Source organism: Oncorhynchus keta, chromosome 13 (genome assembly GCF_023373465.1).
Source record: "Oncorhynchus keta strain PuntledgeMale-10-30-2019 chromosome 13, Oket_V2, whole genome shotgun sequence".
Taxonomy (NCBI): domain Eukaryota; kingdom Metazoa; phylum Chordata; class Actinopteri; order Salmoniformes; family Salmonidae; genus Oncorhynchus; species Oncorhynchus keta.
The window spans coordinates 22495013-22520546 of record NC_068433.1 but is presented as its reverse complement, the minus strand read 5'-3'; the positions used below and the strand labels follow the sequence as shown (position 1 = coordinate 22520546).

General features: G+C 43.7%; 3 protein-coding genes across 5 annotated transcripts in view; 1 reads left to right on the top strand and 2 right to left on the bottom strand.

Annotated features, from left to right (window-relative positions):
* gigyf1a (GRB10 interacting GYF protein 1a) overlaps positions 1 to 16656 on the bottom strand; it is a 39812-nt gene extending 23156 nt beyond the window's left edge. Inside the window, exons 1-11 of one of the 2 annotated variants that reach the window (XM_052459728.1) lie at positions 16162 to 16656; positions 9332 to 9880; positions 7513 to 7576; positions 5716 to 5845; positions 2394 to 2489; positions 2190 to 2307; positions 1641 to 1752; positions 1100 to 1314; positions 798 to 1012; positions 576 to 660; positions 178 to 411 (exon numbers count right to left, since the gene is read on the bottom strand). In XM_052459728.1, the coding sequence (XP_052315688.1) occupies positions 178 to 411; positions 576 to 660; positions 798 to 1012; positions 1100 to 1314; positions 1641 to 1752; positions 2190 to 2307; positions 2394 to 2489; positions 5716 to 5845; positions 7513 to 7547 (1240 nt within the window). In that variant the 5' untranslated portion in view covers positions 7548 to 7576; positions 9332 to 9880; positions 16162 to 16656. The remainder of the gene's footprint in view (positions 1 to 177; positions 412 to 575; positions 661 to 797; positions 1013 to 1099; positions 1315 to 1640; positions 1753 to 2189; positions 2308 to 2393; positions 2490 to 5715; positions 5846 to 7512; positions 7577 to 9331; positions 9881 to 16161) is intronic. The other variant, XM_052459727.1, reaches the window with a different exon arrangement.
* Positions 16657 to 16786: 130 nt separating this feature from the next.
* LOC118392062 (ribonuclease P protein subunit p20-like) lies at positions 16787 to 18776 on the top strand. The gene is made up of 2 exons (XM_035783686.2): positions 16787 to 17107; positions 17389 to 18776. Exon 2 carries the CDS (start codon positions 17433 to 17435, stop codon positions 17898 to 17900), a length of 468 nt encoding a protein of 155 aa, XP_035639579.1. The 5' UTR covers positions 16787 to 17107; positions 17389 to 17432; the 3' UTR covers positions 17901 to 18776.
* A 399-nt stretch (positions 18777 to 19175) lies between these two features.
* The window catches only part of epoa (erythropoietin a), a 13722-nt gene continuing 7363 nt past the window's right edge, over positions 19176 to 25534 (bottom strand). For both annotated transcript variants that reach the window (XM_035784681.2, XM_035784680.2), the window contains exons 2-5: positions 23084 to 23214; positions 22811 to 22897; positions 22417 to 22581; positions 19176 to 21029 (exon numbers count right to left, since the gene is read on the bottom strand). In XM_035784681.2, coding sequence (XP_035640574.1) covers positions 20874 to 21029; positions 22417 to 22581; positions 22811 to 22897; positions 23084 to 23214 — 539 coding nt within the window. In that variant the 3' untranslated portion in view covers positions 19176 to 20873. The remainder of the gene's footprint in view (positions 21030 to 22416; positions 22582 to 22810; positions 22898 to 23083; positions 23215 to 25534) is intronic.

The following is a 25534-nucleotide window of genomic DNA, read 5'->3' as shown; positions in this document are numbered from 1 at the left end:
CAACAACAGAGCAATAAGTCAGTGGGGAGGAGTGGAAGTTAAAACACAGAGAGAACATGGCTAGTGTTCACACAATTTCTATCTATAAATGGTGTCTCTTTTTCACAGGTCTTTTAAATTAAAATAATTTAAACTTCATTAGAGAGAGAAAGAAAGAGTAACACAGAACACTCGTACCTTCACTTGGCATCTTGCTGGCCTTGGCAGGGACAGGAACAGCGAGAGGAGCAGGAGCAGGGAGGGGAGCAGGAAGAGGGTGGCTGTTGGCCATCTGAGAGGCCTCCAGCTCAGCCACTGTGAGGGAGAGCTGGGGCATGGGGGGGTTGAGGCCCAGGGCTGGAGGGGCAGAGGAGAAGGGGGGACTGGTTCTGTTCTTCACCTCCCCGTCACTGGCAGATTCCTTGACGTCAACTAGAGAGGAGAGGGTGAGGGGGGGGAAAAAGGCCAGAAAATAAAACGTTTGTTAAAATTATTTTTAATTAGGAGAGATTGAGTTAAAAAACACCCAGAAACCTTTGAGATAAAGATATCAATTAAAAAGTAACTAAAGGTAAGAAAGAGTGCAGCTCCCTCACCTCTCTGTCCTCCATTCATGATCCTCTCCATGCCAGACAGGCTCTCTTCCTCCTCCTCTATCCCCTGGAAGTCAAACTCCTCATCCTTTGACAGAGACAGACACAATTAGCTGAAAATGTATTACTGTCACCCACCAACTGAATTCACAGAATAACTAGACACGGAAAGACAGGCATATTTGTAGACTACCTCCTTGCACACATGCACACTAACACACCAACCTTGGATAGGGGAAGGAAAGCGCCGGATGCGTCGAAGGTGCCCATTTCTCCGTCCTCTTCATCAGTGCACCACTCAGGCAGTCCGTCTCTGTCGTCATCTAACCCTTCGCTCCCGGCCCGCCTGCGACCTCCGCCGAAGTCAAACTCAAACTTCCTGCGACGCCCCTCAACTGGACCGTCGTGCTCCCGCCAGCCTGCAGACCTTGGGCCTCCGTCTGAAAGAGTTAGAGATGAAGGGAAAGATAAGGTGACATCACTCTGTGCTGTGTGTACGTCTCCAGAATAGTGTGGGTGTGCGCTACCATCTAATCTACGTGCGGCGGCCAGTCTCCAGCTGCCTCCTGGGTCGGCCCTTTCCTCTTCCTCCTGCTCCTCTCTGAGGGTACGCCAGTTCTCACTGTCAGACCGTGTGTAGTCCTTCCTCGGCACCCCCGGCACAGGTACACCCGTCACCTCCTCTAATCCAACACGTACCCCCTCCCTGGCACGCGCAGGCTTCTCAAAACGCCTCTCGCCCCTGGAGGAAGAGGGGAAAACTTGGGAAATAGAAGTTACTCTTACATTTTAAGCCTTACCTTTATCTGAACCGGGAAGATAATTTCTGAAAGATGAGTCACCTGGATTAAGGACACCTTCAACAATTTCAATTAAATCAACAAAAAAAATGTTAGTTATTTTTTTTTTTTATTTTTTTTTTTTTAATCGCTCCTCCAATTACTTTGTAACCAATAAGCTTCTCATTCACATCCTAAAATGACTAACCATTTCAGATTTCAAGGCAAATGGGGAAGGAGTGAACAAGTAGAGAGAGACAGGGTAGTGACAGAGGAAGTGAGTGTTTACCGGTCATCCCAGCTCTGGCTGCGATAGATCTCTCTGGCTCCGCGGCCGAAGCCCACCTCTCCCTCCTCAATACTTCTTTGGTAGAATCCTCCACTCTCTCCTCGGCCTCGCCCTAGAACAAGAACCACACAGAGACACGCTCAAAAGTCGCACTCAAAACAAACGGCCCTTTCCTTCACTGTACCAGACCGGACACACTTGAGATTCATATGCAAACAACGCTGTGCAAGCAAAGGAAGTACATAAGCCAGGCGGTAAGACGGGGACTATTTAGACAGGGCCAAGAAGAATCACAGACGGCACATGTGATCACAAAAGCTAAACACATAAAAGCAAGTCTGGCTTAAATAAAACTGTTTACCTTTTGTGTTGTTATGGCTTGAGCTCAGTGCACCTTTCATTGGGTTAGAATTCACCCAGGCACAGATCTGGGATCAGCTGACCCTCCCTAAATCCTAAAGTTACTATTTGTTTCCCCCCCCTCCCCCCACACAAATGGTTATCTTATATCAGTGTCTTGAGGGCAACAACACGTGCGTTTCTTCTCACCTCGGCCTCCTCCACGTGTGGTGCCTCTGCCTCGGGCCATGCCCGCAGGGGCGACTCCACCTCCTTTACCCATGAGCCTCATCACAGCCACGCTGTTCACAGACATGGAGAAGTTCCTCTGGTAGAAGAGAACGGAGGAATGTACAGAATACCAGTTGGGTGGGAACAAGTGTGTGTGTGTGTGTGTGTGTGTGTGAGACTGACCTGCTCCTCCTCAGTGAGAGGCTCCAGTGCCAGCGGCTGCATGGGCTCATCTTGCAGAATAGCAGCAAACTCCTTATCCTGCATGTCCTCTGGGGCCTGGACACAACAACAAAGAACAAAACACAACGTAAACAAACATGACTTCCTATGGGATTGGAATGATCCAACACTCAACTGTACAATTGTAGCATAGACTCCCACAATGGCAAGTCACAACAGGCCACTTTTCACAATTAGGGCAGGTTGCACTGACCCAGATTTAGTAGTAGTAGCGGTGTAATAGTAGTAGTAGCGGTGTAATAGTAGCAGTAGCGGTGTAATAGTAGCAGTAGCGGTGTAATAGTAGCAGTAGCGGTGTAATAGTAGCAGTAGCGGTGTAATAGTAGTAGTAGCGGTGTAATAGTAGTAGTAGCAGTAGTGGTAGTAGCGGTGTAATAGTAGTAGTAGCGGTGTAATAGTAGTAGTAGCGGTGTAATAGTAGTAGTAGCGGTGTAATAGTAGTAGTAGCGGTGTAATAGTAGTAGTAGCGGTGTAATAGTAGTAGTAGCGGTGTAATAGTAGTAGTAGCGATGTAATAGTAGCAGTAGTGGTAGTAGCGGTGTAATAGTAGTAGTAGCAGCGGTGTAATAGTAGTAGTAGCGGTGTAATAGTAGTAGTAGCGGTGTAACAGTAGTAGTAGTAGTGTAGTAGTAGCGGTGTAATAGCAGTAGCGGTGTAATAGCAGTAGCGGTGTAATAGCAGTAGCGGTGTAATAGCAGTAGCGGTGTAATAGCAGTAGCGGTGTAATAGCAGTAGCGGTGTAATAGCAGTAGCGGTGTAATAGCAGTAGCGGTGTAATAGTAGTAGCAGTAGTGTAATAGCAAGTAGCAGTAGTGTAATAGCAGTAGCGGTGTAATAGCAGTAGCGGTGTAATAGCAGTAGCGGTGTAATAGTAGTAGCGGTGTAATAGTAGTAGTAGCGGTGTAATAGTAGTAGTAGCGGTGTAATAGTAGTAGCGGTGTAATAGTAGTAGCGGTGTAATAGTAGTAGCGGTAGTGTAATAGCAGTAGTGTAATAGTAGTAGCGGTGTAATAGTAGTAGCGGTGTAATAGTAGTAGCGGTGTAATAGTAGTAGAGGTGTAATAGTAGTAGAGGTGTAATAGCAGTAGTGTAGTAATAGTAGTAGTGTAATAGCAGTAGCGGTGTAATAGTAGTAGTGTAATAGCAGTAGCGGTGTAATAGTAGTAGCGGTGTAATAGCAGTAGCGGTGTAATAGCAGTAGCGGTGTAATAGCAGTAGCGGTGTAATAGCAGTAGCGGTGTAATAGTAGTAGCGGTAGTGTAATAGCAGTAGTGTAATAGTAGTAGCGTTGTAATAGTAGTAGTAGTGGTGTAATAGTAGTAGTAGTGGTGTAATAGTAGTAGCAATAGCAGCAGTAGTGTATTAGTTGAAGTGGAAGTGTGTGTGGTAGTGGTGTAGTAGTAGCATCAGTAGTAGTAGTGGTGTAGTAGTAGTAGTGGTGTAATAGTAGCATCAGTGGTAGTAGTGGTGTAATAGTAGCATCAGTAGTAGTAGTGGTGTAGTAGTAGTAGTGGTGTAATAGTAGCATCGGTGGTAGTAGTGGTGTAATAGTAGCATCAGTGGTTGTAGTAGTAGCATCAGTAGTAGTAGTAGTAGTAGCGGTGTAATATTTGCATCAGTAGTAGTAGTGGCGTAGTGCTAGTAGTAGTAGTATTATCTGTAGTAGTAGTGGTGTAGTGGTAGTAGTATTAGTAATAGTGGTGTAATATTAGCATCAGTAGTAGTAGTAGTGGTGTAGTAGTAGTAGTAGTAGTGTAGAAGTAGTAGTAGTAGTAGTAGTAGCATCAGTAGTAGTAGTAATAGTGATGTAATATCAGCATCAGTAGTAGTAGTGGTGTAGTAGTAGTAGTGGTGTAATAGTAGTAGTAGTAGCAATAGCAGCAGTAGTGTATTAGTTGAAGTGGAAGTGTGTGTGTGTGTGTGGTAGTGGTGTAGTAGTAGTGGTGTAATAGTAGCATCAGTGGTAGTAGTAGTGGTGTAGTAGGAGCGGTGTAATAGTAGCATCAGTGGTAGTAGTGGTGTAATAGTAGCATCAGTGGTAGTAGTAGTGGTGTAGTAGGAGCATCAGTGGTAGTAGTAGTGGTGTAGTAGTAGCATCAGTGGTAGTAGTAGTGGTGTAGTAGTAGTAGTAATAGCGGTGTAATATTAGCATCAGTAGTAGTAGTTGCGTAGTGCTAGTAGTAGTAGTGGTGTAGTAGTAGCATCTGTAGTAGTAGCAGCGGTGTAGTGGTAGTAGTAGTAGTAATAGTGGTGTAATATTAGCATCAGTAGTAGTAGTGGTGTAGTAGTAGTGTTGGTGTAGTAGTAGTAGTAGTAGTAGTGTAGTAGTGTAGTAGTAGCATCAGTAGTAATAATAGCGGTGTAATATTGGCATCAGTAGTAGTAGTGTAGTCGTAGTAGTGGTGTAATAGTAGCATCAGTAGTAGTAGCATCAGTAGTAGTAGTAATAGTGGTGTAATATTAGCATCAGTAGTAGTAGTGTAGTAGTAGTGTAGTAGTAGCAGTGTAGTATTAGTAGTAGTTGTGGTGTAGTAGTAGTAGTGGTAATAATAGTGTAGCATCAGTAGTAGTAGTGGTAGTGGTGTAGTAGGAGTAATAGTGGTGTAATATTAGCATCAGTGTTAGTAGTGATGTAGTAGCAGCGGTGTAGTATTAGTAGTAGTAGTGGTGTTGTAGTAGCATCAGTAGTAGTAGTAATAGTGGTGTAATATTAGCATCAGTAGTAGTGTAGTAGTAGAAGTGGTGTAGTAGTAGCGGTGTAGTATTAGTAGTAGTAGTAGTGGTGAAGTAGTAGTAATAGTTGTGTAATATTAGCATCAGTGGTAGTAGTGGTGTAGTAGTAGAAGTGGTGTAGTAGTAGCGGTGTAGTATTAGTAGTAGTAGTGGTAGTGGTGTAGTAGGAGTAATAGTGGTGTAATATTAGCATCAGTGTTAGTAGTGATGTAGTAGCAGCGGTGTAGTATTAGTAGTAGTAGTGGTGTTGTAGTAGTAATAGTGGTGTAATATTAGCATCAGTAGTAGTAGTGGTGTAGTAGTAGAAGTGGTGTAGTAGTAGCGGTGTAGTATTAGTAGTAGTAGTGGTGTAGTAGTAGTAATAGTGGTGTAATATTAGCATCAGTAGTAGTAGTGGTGTAGTAGTAGTAGCAGTGTAGTAGTAGTAGTGTAGTAGTAGAACCAGTATTAGAGTTGATGAGACTTTATCCTGGTCATTGCAACCACCCATTTCATAAGACTGAGCACCATGTGGCTTCCTCCTCCTCACCTTGTTCTCTTTGATATAAAGTGCTAACATCTCCTCTCGGCCGTAGCGATACTCGGCCAGCTTGTACTTTGGCATGGCGGGGGAAGGAGGGGGGGACGTCACACTCCCCCCACTGGATAGTGCACGGAGCCTGGGGGAGGAAGGAGGAGGGGCACAGGAGGGAGGAGAACGAAGTCAACACACACAAACACATGATGAAATGGGCTAAATACCAACACATGTCGTGACGCAAGCAACATGACTATTGTACAGACATTTGACAAAAGCCCTATTCGGAGGGAATAAGTTTTACTTGGGGAGCTCAGGCAATGTAATCATATGCACGAGCATAAATCACCACATCCATCATTTTTGTCTTGTCCGAATCTTCCATGGCAGTAATTTTTACTTGGCAGGAAGGTTGTTATCCCAGCCCTAAAAACCTAGTGTTTTCAGCAAACTCCCAGGTCCTCTTATAATACTTATCCTGTGTGAATCGTCATCCCTGTGTTTTGAGGGATATTACAGAGTTTAACAGGTGCTGCACCCAGTTGGGGTAAGAACATGGGACCAAATTGACACTTAAAACAAAGCGCTATGTGCACATAGCCTACAGAAGAAAGATCTGTTTTGTTACATATCAACAGTCCTAGTGCCGTACTTCTCTCTTAAAAAGATGAAGTGGACGATATTGTGCCGATGAACTGATAAATTGCCAAATGTCAGTTAATTAAATGTCTGCATAGGTTACAGGTCATGGTTCACGCATTATTATTTAGACTTTCTCTGAACTGAAGGCCATTAGGGGTGGCAGGGTAGCCTAGTGGTTAGAGCGTTGGACTAGTAACCGGAAGGTTGCAAGTTCAAACCCCCGAGCTGACATGGTACAAATCTGTCGTTCTGCCCCTGAACAGGTAGTTAACCCACTGTTCCTAGGCCGTCATTGAAAATAAGAATTTGTTCTTAACTGACTTGTTGACTGCCTAGTTAAATAAAGGTATAATAATAATAATAATTAGGTCAACATTAGGCACTTCAAATACCTTCACGCCTAGAAGAGCTTCCGTCATACCGGTCCCATTTTTAAATTACGAAAATAAATAATTACTGGGCAGTTTGGTCAAACTAATCCAGTCCGAATCGTCCACTGGAAAAACGGACACGCTGGAGTAATAATTACATAAGCAACGTTCTATTGTAACAGTAGTCCCGTGCAGATAGGGCTAAAGCCACTACGACAGAAGGTACTTTTGAAGAAAAAGGGAAGGAAGAGGGCATGGACGTGTGTGTGTGTGTTGCCACACGGAAAGCGAGGTCTGAGGAGTGATCTGGGCCCGTATCCACAAAGTGTCTCTGAGTAGGAATGCTAGGATCTATCCACTCCATACAGTCCAATGTTATTCATTACGATCAAAAAGACAAAACTGATCCAAGATCAGCACGTCTACTTTGAGACTCTTTGTGGAGACTCTTACGGTCCACGTTGGTTGGTGGAGCACTAAAATGCACACGGCACAGCAGCCAGCCAGAAGTCACAGTCTATTAAAAAGGTGTCCAACCACTGGCCTGCTACCAAACCAAGGCCTACGCCTCCCACCTCAAATGAATCTCCACACAAACATTTACTGGGGGCTCAGCAGCCAGGAGAGGAGGAGGAAATGGACAGAATAGAAGGAGAAGAGGAGCAAGAGGGTAAGGGAAGGAATGGATTTTTTTTAAAGCCTGTTCAGTACGGAGTAGAAAGTGGTAAGAACAGAGCAGCAAGAGAGGAAGAGAGGTAGATGGACAGAAGTGTTCAAGAACAAAAAGACGAGTTACCATTCTGGGCCGAAGTTAAGTGTCTCAGCAGTCATATTCCTCGCGTCTTTACAGAGCTGAGTATCTGGAAACAGGAGCAAGAAAAGGATTCATCTGTGAGTGACACACACACCGTGGCTTCCGTTAGCCGGTAATTGCCGGCTTTTGGCGGATAAAAAGAAATGTCAAAAGCCGATAAATGAAATTGCGGTTGGCCAATTGTCCGGAAGAGAAACTAAATTTCAAAAATCACATTGCGAAATAAAGCCTTTTAACCTATTCATTAGTGGAAATACATTTGACTGGTCATGCTTATCAATCTATAAGGTCATTTGCATAATTTAGTGGAATTAAATTGCCGCGTGTACAGTATATTCGTTCTGCATTTTATGTATTCATCGCACGCGTACAGCATACAGAGCGTTTGAACTGAAAATCTGTCAGGCAGCGCAAGAGCTGCTGCTACAGCATCTCAAACAGCAAATGCATAGGCAACGGAAAGCCGGCTTCGTCAGCACGTCACACATCTCTTTGCAAAGAGCTGGAGGCAGTATGCATTTTGAGAACGTATACTTAAAATAGTTTGAAACCGGAACGTTTTACTACATATTATGAAGCATGTCTTTCCTTGCTTCAAAGTAGCCTAGCAAACATCAGACCATATCTGTGGAGGAAACTATTTTAAATATAAAAACGTTCTTTCATTGTCCAGTTGCCAAATGCACAATCCTAGTCATATAGATAGATGGGTTAGCTGACACGATCACTAAAACGATGGGCGCGCTTCCATGAGGCAGAAGTCAGCATGCTGTTGTGATTCTGGAAGGCCAGATTGCGAGCAAGAATGTCAAGAAACCACCATGTGGGAAATCGTAAGTGGCTTGTTTTTAGCTCGTTTCATCTTGTTCTCGATACCATGTCTTGTTTTGAGGTGTGTTGACTGATGTCAATGCTAATATGGATAAAATTCACTAGCTAACCAACGACTGTAACAATGTATTTGAGAGACAAGTACTCATTGTGCAAATGTATTTATCCCGTCTGTTTTGCCCCCTAGTTGCGCACGCGTTGGTTTTGTTGCTAAACAAACAAGCAACCCTTGCGAGTTGTTGCATACTAGATCTCCCCTCTTTCTAAATTTCAAATGGATATTGTCAGATGACAATGATCTAGATACAAAGATGTTACTATAACATGAAATGAAACTGTTCCGCGAAAATGAAAACCCTAACTGGCACGCAGAACCGTATATATGGGAAGATAAATTGCCATTCCACGTGAGAAAGTTTACAGACTCCTCGTTGAGCCTGTTACCGGGAACTTCAGGAGAGTAACGGCAGAATCTGGGAAGAACCAGTAGGAGAGGGAAGAGGATGGACGGGACAGGTTACATTTTTTTCTTCTTCTGGTTATCTTGATCTCCCTCTTAAGTCATTTGTGTGTCATTTCATCAAACAGGGAGCTTCAAGCGTCAGACAAACTCAAAACATATATAGCGGATTTGATTAAAAACACACATAGGGTGTGTCTATATGGAAAAATACACATTCGAACAGAGGACTTTCAGTTGACGAAGATTACTTGTAGTCTGGGACAGCCCTACGTCATTGCATCCTCGATTTGCATGTTCTGTAGAATTATCCTAATCTGTCATTGTGAGCACCACGGGTGGACTGCCTAATCAGGTTACGCACCCAATACATATGGGTCCTGTAAAGTTACCAAATGTCTGGTAAATTAAAAATGCTGCAGGTCAAATGTCCAGTGCCACATTTTCCTGACGGAAACCCTGACACACACCAACTAACAAATGCCATGCACACACACACACACATCTTACCCTGTCCAGAAGAGTGGACCAGGCTGGACGTCGCTGGACCAGGCTTGGACTGGCTTAGAAGGCTGAGTGAGAAGGCTGAGTGGTGCTTACACAGCTGTGGTAACAGAGCTCCCCAACACACACAGAGATAGAGAATAGCTGCCTGTTTCAGGTGTGTATAGGGGATAGAGTACTGGTATGGATATGAGGACAGTTTGGAAGAAGCCTCTGCTCACAACTGGAAAAAAAAGTCGTAAAAACAAGAAACTGGAATAACCCGAAAACGAGTTGACGAAACAAACAAAATAAAATACTCGATAGTAACAATAATGATTACGACAACAGCAGTAATATCACATTTGACAAAAAAAAAAAAAAAAAAAGATTAATCGCGATTTAAATCAAAACGCAGGGGAAAACAGAACAGGCTGCTGGAACAGCTGCCAGGAGCAGACGCGACTCTCCCTCTCCTGCTTTTCTCTCCTGTCGTTTCCTCTCCGACTGAAACGTGGCTTGACTGACCCTCTAGGTGACGACACCTTTGATTCCTGTCCACCTCCTTTCAAACTGCTGTAAACAACAAGAAAAGAGAAAGAGTGAGCGATAGCAAGTAGAGAGAAACAGACAGAGAGAAACAAACACACCCAGTCACAGCGTGGCAGACAGGAAATCTATGTAGTTGAATTTTTGTGTTGGAACGACACATTTTCAATACAGTTTGGACTGCTTAGAAAGAGTGTCGATAGAGTCAACTTGTTTAAGCATTTAACATTTTTTCACATTTCTTTTTCTGTAGAATAAGATGGCTACTGCAGCCTTCCACTGAGAACGTTTGGGTTTATTCATGTCCATTTGATGCAAATTAATAATCAACATCGCAAGAGCTTTGCCATCAATAATAACCATCAATAATAATGAACTTAGTCAACAACTTTCCATGTTTACAGAATGTGCGCCCCCTGTGACTCATACAATAGTGATGACACCCTTTTGCAAAAACAATGCACCTGTTTGGAGACGGCACCTGCAAATGTCATGGCAACAACAATATCCAAGCAACAGAATGCCACCCCCAGGCTTTGCAGTAAAAACAGACACCCAACAGACAGACACCTATGAGCCTGCATTGCTGCTCCCATAGAGTTTGAAAAGCCCCTCACACTATAGAAATCTTGTCAGGTGATTGTAATTCTATGGCTTCTCTTCTTGAGATGCACAGCTGAGAATAGGTGGACTAGCAGCTAATTAAATCATTCCAGGGATGTGCATGTCTCCTTTCATGAACGATTCGATATGCATTTAGAAACAGTGGCGCCAATAAGATACAGGAACGATATGTTTTAGTTTGAAACGATTCAGTAAGAGTCGGTTTGATTAGGAGGCACAAATGAATGCAATTCGGCTTGATGCACTAACATTTTCCATTTTAAAATAGTGTCTACTGCTGACGAGAGCTCAGGGGCTGGGCCTCTCAGAGCTGGATCTGTCTGCAATAACTTCTCTAAACCGAGTGGCTATTTGTTAGGGTCCATGTATGTAGGTACCTTTGCCATAGTGCAGACAGAGCAGCTACCACCCCACTATCAGATTAGGGGTGGGGGCAATTCCCACTTTTTTTTAAAATCTGAAATCACCATCAACCACTGATTAACTGGTCATTTTCACAGATAAAATTGTTGTGAGCTAGTACTATGGCAATATTTATCTTTAGAAATGATCATGGCATTTAGCCAATTAATATAATGCAGCTTTGGATTTTACCGCCGTCTGAAAAGCAAATGGTTAAAACCGTTTGTAATTTTAGTAAGTTTCTATGGCTCAAAAAATAAATAAAAAAATTAAAAGATTGCTGTCCTTAATGAAATTACCTGGTTCATGTAAAAATGACCAAATACACTGACTGTTAAAAGCAAAACTGACTAAACTTTCTTATGGTGAACCTGAACAATCGAAAACCCCAATCAGCAGATACGAGTTGCGTCCACTCCGGTAGGCTAAAAATACTCTGGTAAAAAAAAATATTTAAAAAAGACACTTCTACACCGCATTTGGTGACAATTAGTTGAGTGACAAGCAAATGAATAAAACCTGATTTGACACTGTGAAAGCCATTCAGCATCTGAATGCTGAAGGTGCCACGCAGATGTCCAAATAGCCTATTTAGAACAGAGATAGATTTGCTTGTGCCAACGATAGGTAAGGCCTGTCTCCCTCACTGTGCACAGCTGTTATTCTGAGAGTCACATGCATAAAAGTTATATAGGATAGGCTACTGCACTGAAGGAGAGGAAGCATCAGTCACAACAGATGAGGGGTTTTTTTCCAGAATAAAACAAAACACAACACTTGAGCAGGAACTGATTCATATCAGTGAATCTTACATCCATACATAATGAATCTATAAAAAGTGTGTTGACACAGAAAAAGGTCCCTACCTACACAAAACAACATTAACAATAAGCAGAATGAAGCAGACAACAAAAAAATCCTAGATAAAGTTGAATATTTTTTATAATATTTTCAGTGTGCTCTAAAATATAGAGTATGTCTAGATTCTGAAATTAAAAATGTTCACGTTAAATTATTCAACATTAAAAATATGAAAATCTCAAAAGTAACCTTTTAATTTTTTGTTTGGAACCATATACATCTTCAAACAAGTCAGCGTTCCAGAGTAAGACCTCTAGTACTTGGGAAGATGACACATTTTATACATAGATATTGCCATTATATGTCATTAACCAATCAGGATAGCACATGAAGAAAATCATCAGCAGAGTTCCCTTTGAATCCATGTTCCCACGCACTGTGTTGGTGTTGCTCATAACTTCAAAATTAGCAGAGAGCCCACTCTGGAAATGTAATGAACTTGAAGAGTATATTGTGCCAAACCATGTGTTAAATTTAACTAAATCAACAAGGGTACTTTTGAGATATTAATTTTAATATTTTTTATTGTTTGTATTTATCAAGGATTCCCATCAGTTTCTTCCAATGCAACAGACAATGTTGCTGGACCCTAGGAAGAGTAAGGCAGTTATTTCATATTTACATAAATATTCCGACCCTTTACCCAGTACTTTGTTGAAGCACTTTTGGCAGCTATTACAGCCTCGTGTCTTCTTGGGTATGATGCTACAAGCTTGGCACAACAGTAAGAGTTTATCACATTCTTCTCTGCAGATTCTCTAAAGCTCTGTCAGGGTGTGTCGCAGCCATCCGCGACCGGAAGACCCATGAGGCGTTGGTCCAGCATCGTCCGGGTTGGGGGAGGATGTCCTTGTCCCATCTCGCTCTAGTGACACCTGTGGCGGGTCAGGCGCATGCAGTTCTACATTGTTTCCTCTGACTCATTAATGCGGCTGGCCTCCGTGTTAAGCAAGCAGTGTGTCAAGACGCAGTGCAGCTTGGCAGGGTTGTGTTTCAGAGGATGCATGGCTCTCGACCTTCGCCTCTCCTGAGTCTGTAGGGGAGTTGCAGCGATGGGACAAGACTAACTACCACTTGGATATCATGAAATTGGAGGGGGAAAGTACACACAGGATGAAGTCCAGGATCTGGCTGGGCCACTCAAGGACATTGAGATCTGTCCCGAAGCCACTCCTGCGTTCTCTTACTGTGTGCTTAGGGTCGTTGTCGTGTTGTACGGTGAACCTTCGTCCCAGTCTGAGGTCCTGAGCAGATCTCTGTACTTTTCGCTGTTCATCTTTCTCTCAATCCTGACTGGCCTCCCAGTCCCTGATGCTGAAAAACACCCCACATCATAGGAATGGTGCCAGGTTGCCTCCATACGTGATGCTTGGTATTCAGGCCATAGAGTTCAATCTTCATTTCATCAGACCAGAGAAGCTTGTTTCTCATTGTCTAAGAGTCTTTAGGTGCCTTTTGGCAAACTCCAAGTGGGCTGTCATGTGCCTTTTACTGAGGAGTGGCTTCCTTCCGGCCACTACCATAAAGGCCTGATTGGAGGAGTGCTGCAGAGATGGTTGTCCTTCTGGAAGATTCTCCTATCTCCACAGAGGAACTCTGGAGCTCTGTCAGAGTGATCATCGGGTTCTTGGTCACCTCCCTGACCAAGGCCCTACTCCCCGGATTTCTACGTTTGGCCGGGCGACCAGCTCTAGGAAGAGTCTTGGTGGCTCCAAACTTCTTCCATGTAAGGCTACGGTGTCCTTGGGGACCTTCAATGTTGCAAACATAATTTGGTACACTTCCCCAGATCTGTGCCCCGACACAATCCTGTTTCGGAGCTCTACGGACAATTCTTTCAACCCCAATCACTTGAATTGACCATAGGTGGACTCCCAAGTTGTAGAAATATCTCAAGGATGATCATTGGAAACAGGATGCACGTTAGCTCAATTTCGAGTCTCATAGCAAAGGGTCTGAATACTTATGTAAATAAGGTATGTTTTGTTAATATAAATTTCTAAACTTGTTTTTGCATTGTCATTATGGGGTATTGTGTTTCGATTGATTAAACAATTTTCCTCATCAATTTTAGATTAAAGGCTGTAACGAAACAAAATGTGAAAAGGGAAGGGGTCTGAATACTTTCCAAACACTGTATATTCTGGCCCCACCCTTGCTACTATAACAGCCTCCACTCTTCTGGAAGGCTTTCCACTAGATGTTGGAACATTGCTGCAGGGACTTGCTTCCGTTCAGCCACAAGAGCATTAGTGAGCTGGGGCACAGATGTCGAGCAATTAGGCATGGCTCGTAGTCAGCGTTCCAATTCATCCCAAAGGTGTTTGATGGGGTTCAGGTCAGGGCTCTGTGCAGGCCAGACAAGTTTCTCCACACCAATCTTGACAAACCATTTCTGTATGGACCTCGCTTTGTGCATGGGGGCAATTGTCATGCTGAAACAGGAAAGGGCCTTCACCAAACTGTTGCCACAAAGTTGGATGCACAGAATCGTCTAGAATGTCATTGTACGCTGTAGGGTTAAGATTTCCCTTCACTGGAACTTATGGGGCAAAACCATGAAAAACAGCCCCAGACCACACTCCTCCTCTACCAAACTTCACAGTTGGCACGATGCACTCTGCAAGGTAACGTTCTCCTGGCCAGATTCGTTCTTTGGACTGCCAGATGGCGAAGCGTGATTCATCACTCCAGAGAACATGTTTCCACTGCTCCAAGGTCCATTGGCTACAGGCTGTTTTTTGTTGTTAAATGTATCCTTTATTTAACTAGACAAGTCAGGTAAGAACAAATTCTTATTTACAATGACGGCCTAGCAGGGAACCGTGGGTTACCTTCCTTATTCAGGGGCAGAACGCCAGATGTTTACCTTGTCAGCTCGGGATTTGATCCAGCAACCTTTTGGTTATTGGCCCAACACTTTAACCACTGGGCTACACCCCTCCAGCTGACACTTGGCATTGCGCATGATGATCTTAGGCTTGCTTGTGTGTGATTGCTCGGCCATGGAAACCTATTTCATTAAGCTCACGACGAACAGTTATTTTGCTGACGTTGCTTCCAGAGGCAGTTTGGAACTTGATAGTGAGTGTTGCAACAGAGGACAGATGATTTTATGCACTATGTTCTTCAGCACTCGATGGTCCACTCAACTTTTAAAAAATAAATACCTAGACCAATCAAGGGCAGGCAAAGACTGGAAGTAGTTATGCAACATATCTAATACTAACACATTAGATCAAGATTAACTTCTCACTAGCCAGCCAGCTAACCGGCAAAAAGTTAGGGGTAATCAAACAGTGATGTAAGTAGGATGGGACAGCTTTACAGTCAGTGTCAGCAGGACCGGTAAACAAATTAGTTTGGCAAAATAAATATCATGCAAATAATTTGTTGTTGTGACAGCGAAGTATGTTAATAACGACTTGTGAGCCTGCTGAAAACCTTTATTGAAACGACAAAAAAAAAAATGTCAGTAGTTTGCTTAGGATGCCACCAAAAGTTAGGCTAATTACATGGGAGTAAGGAAGTACCCTACGGCTGTACCCTACTCGGGGCGTGGTCACGTTAAATCACGCCTCGTCTTGTATCTGTAATATTAGCAAGCAACAATGACAGTAAACACCATGGCCAACCGGTGTACCATGGGTCGGTTTAGGAAATACAGATCGCTAGTAATGTATAGTAGGATTCAGGTGTTATTTCCAGCAAAATAAAGTCAAACATACTATGTAATTGTTGCGGTCTTTAATGCCAGATAACTGATAAATATAGTTTTCCTTAAACCATTGTGGCAATTCATTGATTTACTAGATAATCTTGCTCGTTTGGAAATTAGTAGCAGCCACCATTGGGCCATGTAACGTTCGTAAGCAACGCGGACTCGAGCATCAAACACCTCTATCAGAAAAGGCACGGGACAATCGCTTGAGATAAAATGTTAAATAATTGTATTCAGATTGTTGCTTATCAATGAACAATTGTTTACCCAGCTAATAATATTTCAATGACATAACATTAACAATGAGTATCTGGCCGTGTAAGACATTCGGTTTCCATGCAAGGTTCAAATGACACAAGATATGGCGAAGGGGGCGGAGTGTCCGCGTGTGTGAATCAACGCACTCCCTTCCCTTGTCAATCCGCCGCCCCTACAACTCTACCCCGCTGCTTACTATGGCCTTCCACAACCCGAGCAAAACAAACCAATAAAACAGAAATGGTAACCAATAATGCCGTCGTTCTTTGGCTCGCTCAGAGCCCCATCTTCTGAAACACCAATCATTTCATTAAGAGAGCATTTTAGGCACCTGACTCGCGTTTGTATGGGCCCTCTCAGATTAAAGTGATTTGCTAACTATGTAACGTTATAGAAGACAGTGTCAACCATTCCCAAACATGCTCAAAGAACCATAGCTTACCTTTGAATTAATGTCGTTTATTTATTTTTAAATACGTTTTGTTGTGTACAATCTTCGGTTTTAATTCATATGCATTGGTTTCCTTTCTCTTTCTGTAAACATCGTCCTCCAACAGAATGGTACTGATACTCTCATGAAGTCGTATTCAATGTTTGATTTGTTTACCCCCTCTCCTACGGTCGCTGCGTGTTGATGTCCAGTCGAGAAGTCTGCTCCTTACTCTTGTTGTTTGTGTTTTCAGAGAAAGATGGCCGCCCTACTCACACCACGTGACGTAACATTGACTTGTGTTACGCGTTATTTGCTAATGTTATGCTATTTTCAGACCAACCATCCCACGCTTGCACAGCATGTATAACTTATAATAATATAATGATTTGCAATTAGGCTGAATCTAATGCATTTTAGCGTGCTCGCAAGCGGTTGTCGTGGTATATCCGTAATCGAGCCACACACGTCAACACTGCACTTCACTTGGGTTGTTTACAGGGGGTGGGCGTTGTAACAACAGGGGTGTAATCGTTATGCAGATTATGTTGCAACCCGTTTACTCCAAACGGAAAACGGAAACGACAGTTTATATTGGTCAAATTCAGTTCGTTCCGTTTGTGCTGTTTCCGTTTTGTTTCTAAACAGTAAACTGTTTCCGTAATGAATACGCCCCATATACTATTATCGCGGATATTCAATTTAACCATTATATTTCAAAAGTAGCTTGGTAAGACTGCAAATATACGTTTTTATTTAACCAGTAATCAGAGGGTGGCGCAGCACTGTATTTTCTATGTATTTTCATAATATTAACTGATGGAGGATAACGTTTTCGTATTGATTACTTCCGGGGCACCTCTGTGTTTCCAGAAGTTCACAAACCTCTCAGGTTCTGAGTTCCCCAGCACGATATAGTCAAAATTTTGAATAATTTGGTTGCAAACGGTGATTGAAGGTACAGTCTGATTGCTTTCACGTTCTTATTTTGTCTTAACGTTAACTACCTTTGTTTGGAGTGACACATTTTAGCACAGAGTGTAACGGTTAAATTACATTACGTTCCAATCTAGATAACGTTAGCTAGCTACCAGTCGATCTCCCTGGTATTTGAGTATTTCAGAACCTTCAGTAAATTGGCTAAGCAGTATATTTGCTGCCTGAAAGATGATTGTGTTGATCTTCCGTTCTTGTCATTGACATTTCCTTTCCTGTTGTTTTTGCCACCTATTACTGCAGTGCTCCATTCCATTACTTCCCTGTTTCTGACTGACTCAATCGTGATGACAGAACCACACAGCCCTATCTCTGCCCCCGTCCCCCAGACAACCCCAGGCATCATCATTCCCCCGGCCGACGGCAGTGGCACAGCGGTGGAGATGGACCCTGTGGAGTACACCCTCCGCAAGCGTCTCCCCAGGAAGCTGCCCAAGCGCCGCAATGACGTGTACGTCAACATGAAGACAGACTTCCGGGCCCAGCTGGCCCGCTGCCAGAAGCTGCTGGAGGGAGGAGGCCACAGGGAGATCTGCGTCCATGGTCTGGGCCTGGCCATCAATAGGGCCATCAACATCGCCCTGCAGCTCCAGGCCAGCAGCCAGGGGGCGCTACAGCTGGCGGCCAACACGTCTACAGTGGAGCTGGTGGACGATCTGGAGCCTGAGGACCCGGACGAGGCGGGGGAACCCATGACACGCACTCGGAATAATTCGGCTATTCATATCAAAGTGTTCTACCCAGACCCACAGTGACCCGAAACGCATCACCATCAGTCCTAGCTGGGATATGGCTAGCTACCTCCATTGTCATGGTGTCTGTAATATAGTAATGGAGGCTAGTCATACAGGGGGTATCTCACCTGGTTAATCCCGCCGGATATCCTAACCCTCTGCGGTGGCTATTATCCAGATGTGGGGAATAATGACAAGTGTCTATGAACTGAGCTGATTTCAGAGCTTTTGGAAGCTCTTTCTCAGCTTTGTCATTTTGTTATGCATGTCAGTCAGAGAAGTGTATCTGTTAGTATCAAGATGTGATGTTTCATGCCATCATTTCCAATCCCTCACTGCCTGAAAAAAAGAACTCCCATAGGAAATGGGACAGACCACACTAAGGCTGCATTTACACAGGCAGCCCAATTCTGATATGTTTTCCACTAATGGGTCTTTTGACCAATCACATCAGATCTTTTCACATGAGCTCTATTCAGAACTGATCTCAGTGGGAAAAGAATATCAGCGTCGGGCTACCTTTTGTAAATGCAGCCTAACTCATGCAAGCTACAATACTCCTGTTCCACATGGGAATACATGCTCTGAAAAGGATGTGGATTTAAAGCTTACATAAAACCTTGTAGATTTTTTAAAAGGTGTAAACACTGAATATTAGTTGACTATGGGAATTAAGTAACATTTTTTTTGTAATTTGCTGGTCAGATTTAAGTTTACCAACTCTATATGCAATTATGCATTTTACCTACCAATGCCAAACATTTGACATACAAACTCTGTCAAGTCAGTAAATGTTAGTTTTTTTTACATCATACAAATGTATGTTTTTGGCTTCAGTATTTGAATGTATATACAGTATTTATTGTACATGTGTAATAAAATAAGGAAAGTACAGAAGTTTTTTTTCATGAAACATTAAGTGTAAAACTGACAATCATCCAGTCATTTTTGCAGTTAGTAACAGTGAATCTCCACTAGGTGGCATTCAAATGCTTCTTTCGTGCACTGCTTACACTACTCAATATATATTTTTTACCTTTATTTAACTAGGCAAGTCAGTTAAGAACAAATTCTTATTTGCAATGACTGCCTAGGAACAGAGGGTCAACTGCCCTGATCAGGAGCAGAATGACTGATTTTTACCTTGTCAGCTCAGGATTTGATCTTGCAACCTTTTGGTTAGTAGTCCAACTCTCTAACCACTAGGCTACCTGCATATTAAGAAGTTATTCCTTACTTTTTTTTTACACTCAGTTTATATGTTGATAAGCACCTGCTTGCTTAGGTTAGGTTTAGAATACGGGTAATGGTTAAGTTTAGGGTTAGAGCTAGGGTTAGTAGATAGTTAGTAGATAGTCCATCTGTAGATGCTCTACAGACTACAAGTAACTATCAAAATAAAGTGTTACCCATGGCTTTCTTTCCAAACCACAGATATATCTCCAGGGGACAAGGACAACAAAAGTGATGCAATTATCACACAGACAAACAAACTTCCTCTTGCCTTTTTTTCGTCCATCCTTTTTTAAATTAAAGAATGATATTTTGTATTTAAAAACCAAATGGCACTATGATAGAGGGGGCAAAACAACTGATACAAACAGGACAAAAACATGTACAAACATCTGCACTGTGACTGTAAAACGTTCAAACGAGAAGCAAAACTACCCAGGAGAACAAATCTAATCCCAAAAGTGAAGGCATCCACCACGTCAGCGACTCCAAAGGTTCCCAGGATTCGGGTTGATTGGCTGCTGGTTGAAGGAAGGTATAAGAGAGACAAAACAGGCATGCAGGATGTTCATCATAAGAACCAATCAATATTTGTCCTGGCAGTCTTGCTATCTGCGTCGAAGCTCTAGTTGAGCACTGGCCTGCATAAACCAGACACACTGATAATCAGAGCATAGCTTCAGAGTTCTCACGTAAGCCCTTCCTCTCAATCGTTTCCTCCTTCAACCCGACTGAACCTCCGCTTCTGTCTCTCCCACCTCTAGTCCGTTCAAATAGGGTTATAAGAGTTGCATAAAACTGTCATTCACACAGATATTTTCTCGCACATACATACAGTACATACAAACACATAGATCATTTATTCTATGAAGGGTAACAGACAGGAGTGAACAGTTGGATATTGACGTATACAAATATCTTTACAACATGGTTCAGTGGCGTTATATAGTGATTATGATTAACCGTTGGAGCCCAACGGCGGCCTCTAGTTCATAGTTACAGTATATCTCTCAGAATACCTTCGCCATGACAGTGAGTCGAGCTTAAATGTAGAACTATAAATAAGTAATTACAAAGAGCAATATAAAATTAATTTAAGGACACTAATAAACAGCAGTTGGAAAAGTGTTGTGTGTTAAGAATGAGGTGGGCGGTGAAGTTTGAAGAGTTTGTGGTATAGGCTAGGCCTCCTCCTCCTGGACTTTGACAGGCTGTCAATGCTGTCAGTCAGGTACAGTGCAGAACAACTCCAACAAGGTGTCATCAGGTGCAATCCACGTGGATTGTCCAGTGCTTGGCGGTGAGAACTCACAGTCCATGCTAAAACACACAGGCAAGCACACACACACACACACACACACACACACACACACACACACACACACACACACACACACACACACACACACACACACACACACACACACACACACACACACACACACACACACACACACACACACACAGTACTGAAGAGCCGTAGAGCGGTGCATTATATGGGCCCCATTCGTGGTTTACTTCCTCACCACATTCCTCCCTCATGTCAATATTCACAAGGTGCTACCTGCTCTTGTTCTTTTAAAGGTCCAATAGGAACTATTCTGTCCACATAGCTTCATTCTCTCCTGAGAGGATCTGGTCCACACACTCTCCTCTTTTAGACTTCTACCTGGCAACAAGCAGGGTCAATAGTGTAAGAGCCCGCCCCCCCCCTGCCAGAGGGAGCTCCAATCAGTTCAGCCCTGCCTTGGAGAGCCCCAATCAGCTGCTACCCTGGTGGCAGATGGGTGCGTTGGACAGCAAGAGGTGCACCTTGCCTCGCAGGAAGTTAACGTGGACCTGGAGGAGCTCTGAAGCAGACGACACCCGCCATGTCTCCTCACCTCCAGCCACGCCCCCTGCTGGAGGGGTGTACTCCTGACAGGAAGAAGAAAAACACAGCGATGTGAAGGATCCAAGAGAAATCTTCATGTTATCCTAGTGCCCTCAAACTCAACTCTGGACCTCGAGGCAAGTTCCACTGCTTTTTCAAAAATGGTTCCCCTTTAATCGGCCACTAATTTAGACTTGGGATACCAGGTGGGTGTAAGTCATTATTTTAAATTTACAATTTTTTATTTCACCTTTATTTAACCAGGTAGGAAAGTTGAGAACAAGTTCTCATTTAAAATTGCGACCTGGCCAAGATAAAGCAAAGCAGTTCGACAGATACAACGACACAGAGTTACACATGGAGTAAAACAAACATACAGTCAATAATACAGTATAAACAAGTCTATATACAATGTGAGCAAATGAGGTGAGAAGGGAGGTGAAGGCAAAAAAGGCCATGGTGGCAAAGTAAATACAATATAGCAAGTAAAACACTGGAATGGTAGTTTTGCAATGGAAGAATGTGGGTACATTATTGGGTACAACAGAAAAAAGGCAGGCCCTGGACCTCGTAGGGTAAGAGTTGAATACCCATGTCCTAGTACTTGGGAAGTGAACAGGCTGGAGATGAGTTGACTAATCCAAAATGTAATTTGACACAAAGATCCAGACGATCCAGGGGTCTGATTACCATAATTTTTATAGTTACTTCTTAATCCCTGTTACGTGTAAGCCATTTCTACCTAACCCTGATAGTGCATATCAGCAGTAGGTCTATTTCACCAGGGTACAAGCCTTGGGCGATGTTTGTTTGATGTCTCTACTAAGAAACCTCTCAGTGGCCCTTGAGCCTGAATGTACAGATGGAGTGACTGGAGCTCCGTTTGTCTTTCCATGGCCTTGGCGTGTACCCAGTGAACTCTGCCTGCCTGTCAGTGACCTCACTGGTGGAAGCGATTGTGGTTGTTGGAATTTCTGCTACTATCTAAGAACCAGCCCCAGGGATTTCTTCGAATTTCTCAGACATGACAGTTCTTTACGGTCCGGTATGACACAACCATACAGCCCCCCTTCCCCTCTTCCCCTCTTCCCTCCTTCCCTCCACTAGCAAGCTCTACGGTGTGGAAATAGTAGTAACTGAGTTATTCAGATTAAACCTTGCGTGTCTGTAGGAATGCATCTGCCTGGACAGGGCCCTAAGTGAACTAAAGATAGCGAACATTCCAATTCTTGTCTCCAATAGCAACATCGATAAGTCATTCAATAATAACTACAATGAAATGGTGGGAATTACAGCACTGATTGATTACCTGTTCACCTGTTTGCCTGACAGTTATTTTACCTCAATATTCACCACTCCGTCCTCATGCCATGAACTCACTCTGCCATTGACCTTTGCCCTTTGAACCCTGACCTCTGTGACCTAGCTCACCTGGATGTTGAGGCTGCGCAGCACCTGTCCGATGGTGAAGATGTTTCTGAGGCTGTTGTCTATGTGGCTGTGCAGCGCTGTGTTGGTGACGGACGTTCGTAGCGAGCCGATGGCCTGGTTTAACAGCCACAGGCCAGACTGAACCTCCTGAGCTTGCTCCAGTGCCTACAGAATCACACACAGACATAGTTCACCAGTTGACCAGAGCCATGTGATTTAGGTTGAAACCTCAATGGCCAAACTCTCTTTCTATGACTCTACAACGGGATAACAGGATTGATTCTTAGAGAGAGAGAGAGAGAGAGAGAGAGAGAGAGAGAGAGAGAGAGAGAGAGAGAGAGAGAGAGAGAGAGAGAGAGAGAGAGAGAGAGAGAGAGAGACTGTTGTTACTCACAGTTTTCCTCTCCCAGACGTTGAAGTCTACTTTGGTTTGGGGAACAGTGACGGGCTCTGCAAGACCACGTCCTTCTTTACATGCCAGCTGAGAGAGGGATCAGAGGGGGGTGGATGGAGAAGATAAACGGTGCAAGGAAACATGGATAGATTAGAAGACGGATGGAGAAATGTGAGATGAAATGTGACTATTACTCTGACTATCTCTGTATAGCACCAGCTCATGGCCATCAAGAGGCCAGAGCAGACGTGGATGTGGTGTGTAATGTCTCACCATGGCTGCCTCAGCATCTCTGGCCTCTTCAATGAAGTGTTTTAGGACCCGCAGGTCACAGATCGGACGCAGGGGGTTAGATAGCCCTGGTTTGGTCCACTCCAACAGCATCAGCAGAAAGGCAAAGAGTCCTACACACACACACACACACACACACAAGGGCTTCAGCAAACACACTCTCAACACTCCCTACCATTACCACCCATAACCAATTATAAACAATATGTAGCGTAACACAAGTGTTGGCCACAAGCGGGACTCGGGATGTCGTATCCTTAACACATGGAGCTCCAACTACTTGTGCTGGTGCAAAGAATGACACCTTTTCTTTCTTTATGTATATAATTAATAGCTGTAGCTAGGCATTTTCTATTTATTTGTTTTTTAAAACTTTTACCCATTTTTCTCCCCATTTTTGTGATATCCAATTGGTGTTTACAGTCTTGTCCCGTCGCTGCAACTCCCCTACGGACTCTGGAGAGGCGAAGGTTGAGAGCCATGCATCCTCTGAAACACAACCCTGCCGCACTGCTTCTGGAAACACTGCTCGCTTTTCCCGGAAGCCAGCCGCACCAATGTGTCGGAGGAAACACCGTCTAGCTGGCGACCGATTCAGCTTGCAGGCACCCGGCCTGCCACAAGGAGTCGCTAGACCGTGATGGGACAAGGAAATCCCGTCTGGCCAAACCCTCCCCCAACCCAGACGATGCTGGGCCAATTGTGCACCGCCTCATGGGTCTTCCGGTCAGGCCGTGACTTGGCATTTAAACTCAGTGGCGTGTATTCAGGGATGCCAAGGGAAGCCAGGCTTCCCCCCAAAAAAAATGGACGAAGAAGAAAATACAAAAACATGTAAAACAATTGATCTTTTGTCTCTGTGTTTTCATGATATTCCTTCAATTCGCAAGAGGCTGAATGTATCTCACCGGAGAAATTATCCAAGCGAGTGAAACGGTGGCTAGCTAGCTAGCTAAAATTGGCTATTTCCTAAATTAGCCATGGAAGGAGATAGGGATTTGGACTTGTGGTTTTACTCAATTCTCCGTACTGGCCAAGGATTATAACGGTGATTCTGACCCAACCATAAATATGAATTCATGAATAGGAATGGATGAACATTGTACCCCTGGACTGAGAGGATGGACGTTCAATATGTAGCTAGATGTACAGTGCATTCGGAAAGTATTCAGACCCCTTGACTTTTCCCACATTTTATTACGTTACAGCCTTATTCTAAAATGTATTAAATATTTTTTCCCCCCATCAATCTATACACAACACCCCATACTGACCAAGCGAAAAAAAATAAAAAACCCTATTTCCATAAGTATTCAGACCCTTTGCTATGAGAATCGAAATTGAGCTCAGGTGCATCCTGTTTCCATTGATCATCCTTGAGATATTTATACAACTTGATTGAAATCCACCTATGGTAAATTCAATTGATTGGACATTATTTGGAAAGGCACAATCCTGTCTATATAAGGTCCCACAATTGACAGGGAATGTCAGAACAAAAACCAAGCCATGAGGTTCAAGGAATTGTCCGTAGATCTCCGAGACAGGATTGTGTCGAGGCACAGATCTGGGGAAGGGTACCAAAAAATGTCTGCAGCATTGAAGGTCCCCAAGAACACAGTGGCCTCCTTCATTCTTAAATGGAAGAAGTTTGGAACCACCAAGACCCTTCCTATAGCTGGCCGCCCGGCCAAACTGAGCAATCGGAGGAGAAGAGCCTTGGTCAGGGAGGTGACCAAGAACCTGATGGTCACTCTTACAGAGCTCCAGAATTCCTCTTGGGAGATGAGAGAACCTTCAAGAAGGACAACCATCTCCGCAGCACTCCACCAATCCGGCCTTTATGGTAGAGTGGCCAGACGCAAGCGTCACGTATGGAGGAAACCTGGTACCATCCTATGGTGAAGCATGTGGTGGCAGCATCATACTATGGGGATGTTTTTCAGTGGCAGGGACTGGGAGACTAGTCAGGATCGAGGGAAAGATGAACGAAGAAAGTACAGAGAGATCCTTGATGAAAACCTGCTCCAGAGCCCTCAGGACCTCAGACTGGGACGAAGGTTCACCTTCCAACAGGACAACGACCCTAAGCCAAGACAATGCTTCAGGACCAGTCTCTGAATGTCCTTGAGTGGACCAGCCAGAGCCCGGAGTTGAACCCTGAAAATAGCTGTGCAGCAAGGCTCTCCATCCACCCTGACAGAGCTTGAGAAGATCTGCAGAGAAGAATGGGAGAAGCTAATGTTGCCCATGAAAGGAAGTTAGGCTAGCGAGCAAGCATTTTAGCCAGGTAGCCTAGGACAACTAAAAATAAAAGCATATACAGTATGACAGAGTAATAGACCATTTCGTCAACATGATGATGTCATTGGCATTTCTCTGCAAGTAGGGTGATTCAACATGTTTTTTTCTACTTGCACAAACGCACACACA

Bases quoted from the DNA above. Each gene is read 5' to 3' on its own strand.
- LOC118392062 (XM_035783686.2), top strand. From the start codon at position 17,433: ATGACAGAACCACACAGCCCTATCTCTGCCCCCGTCCCCCAGACAACC.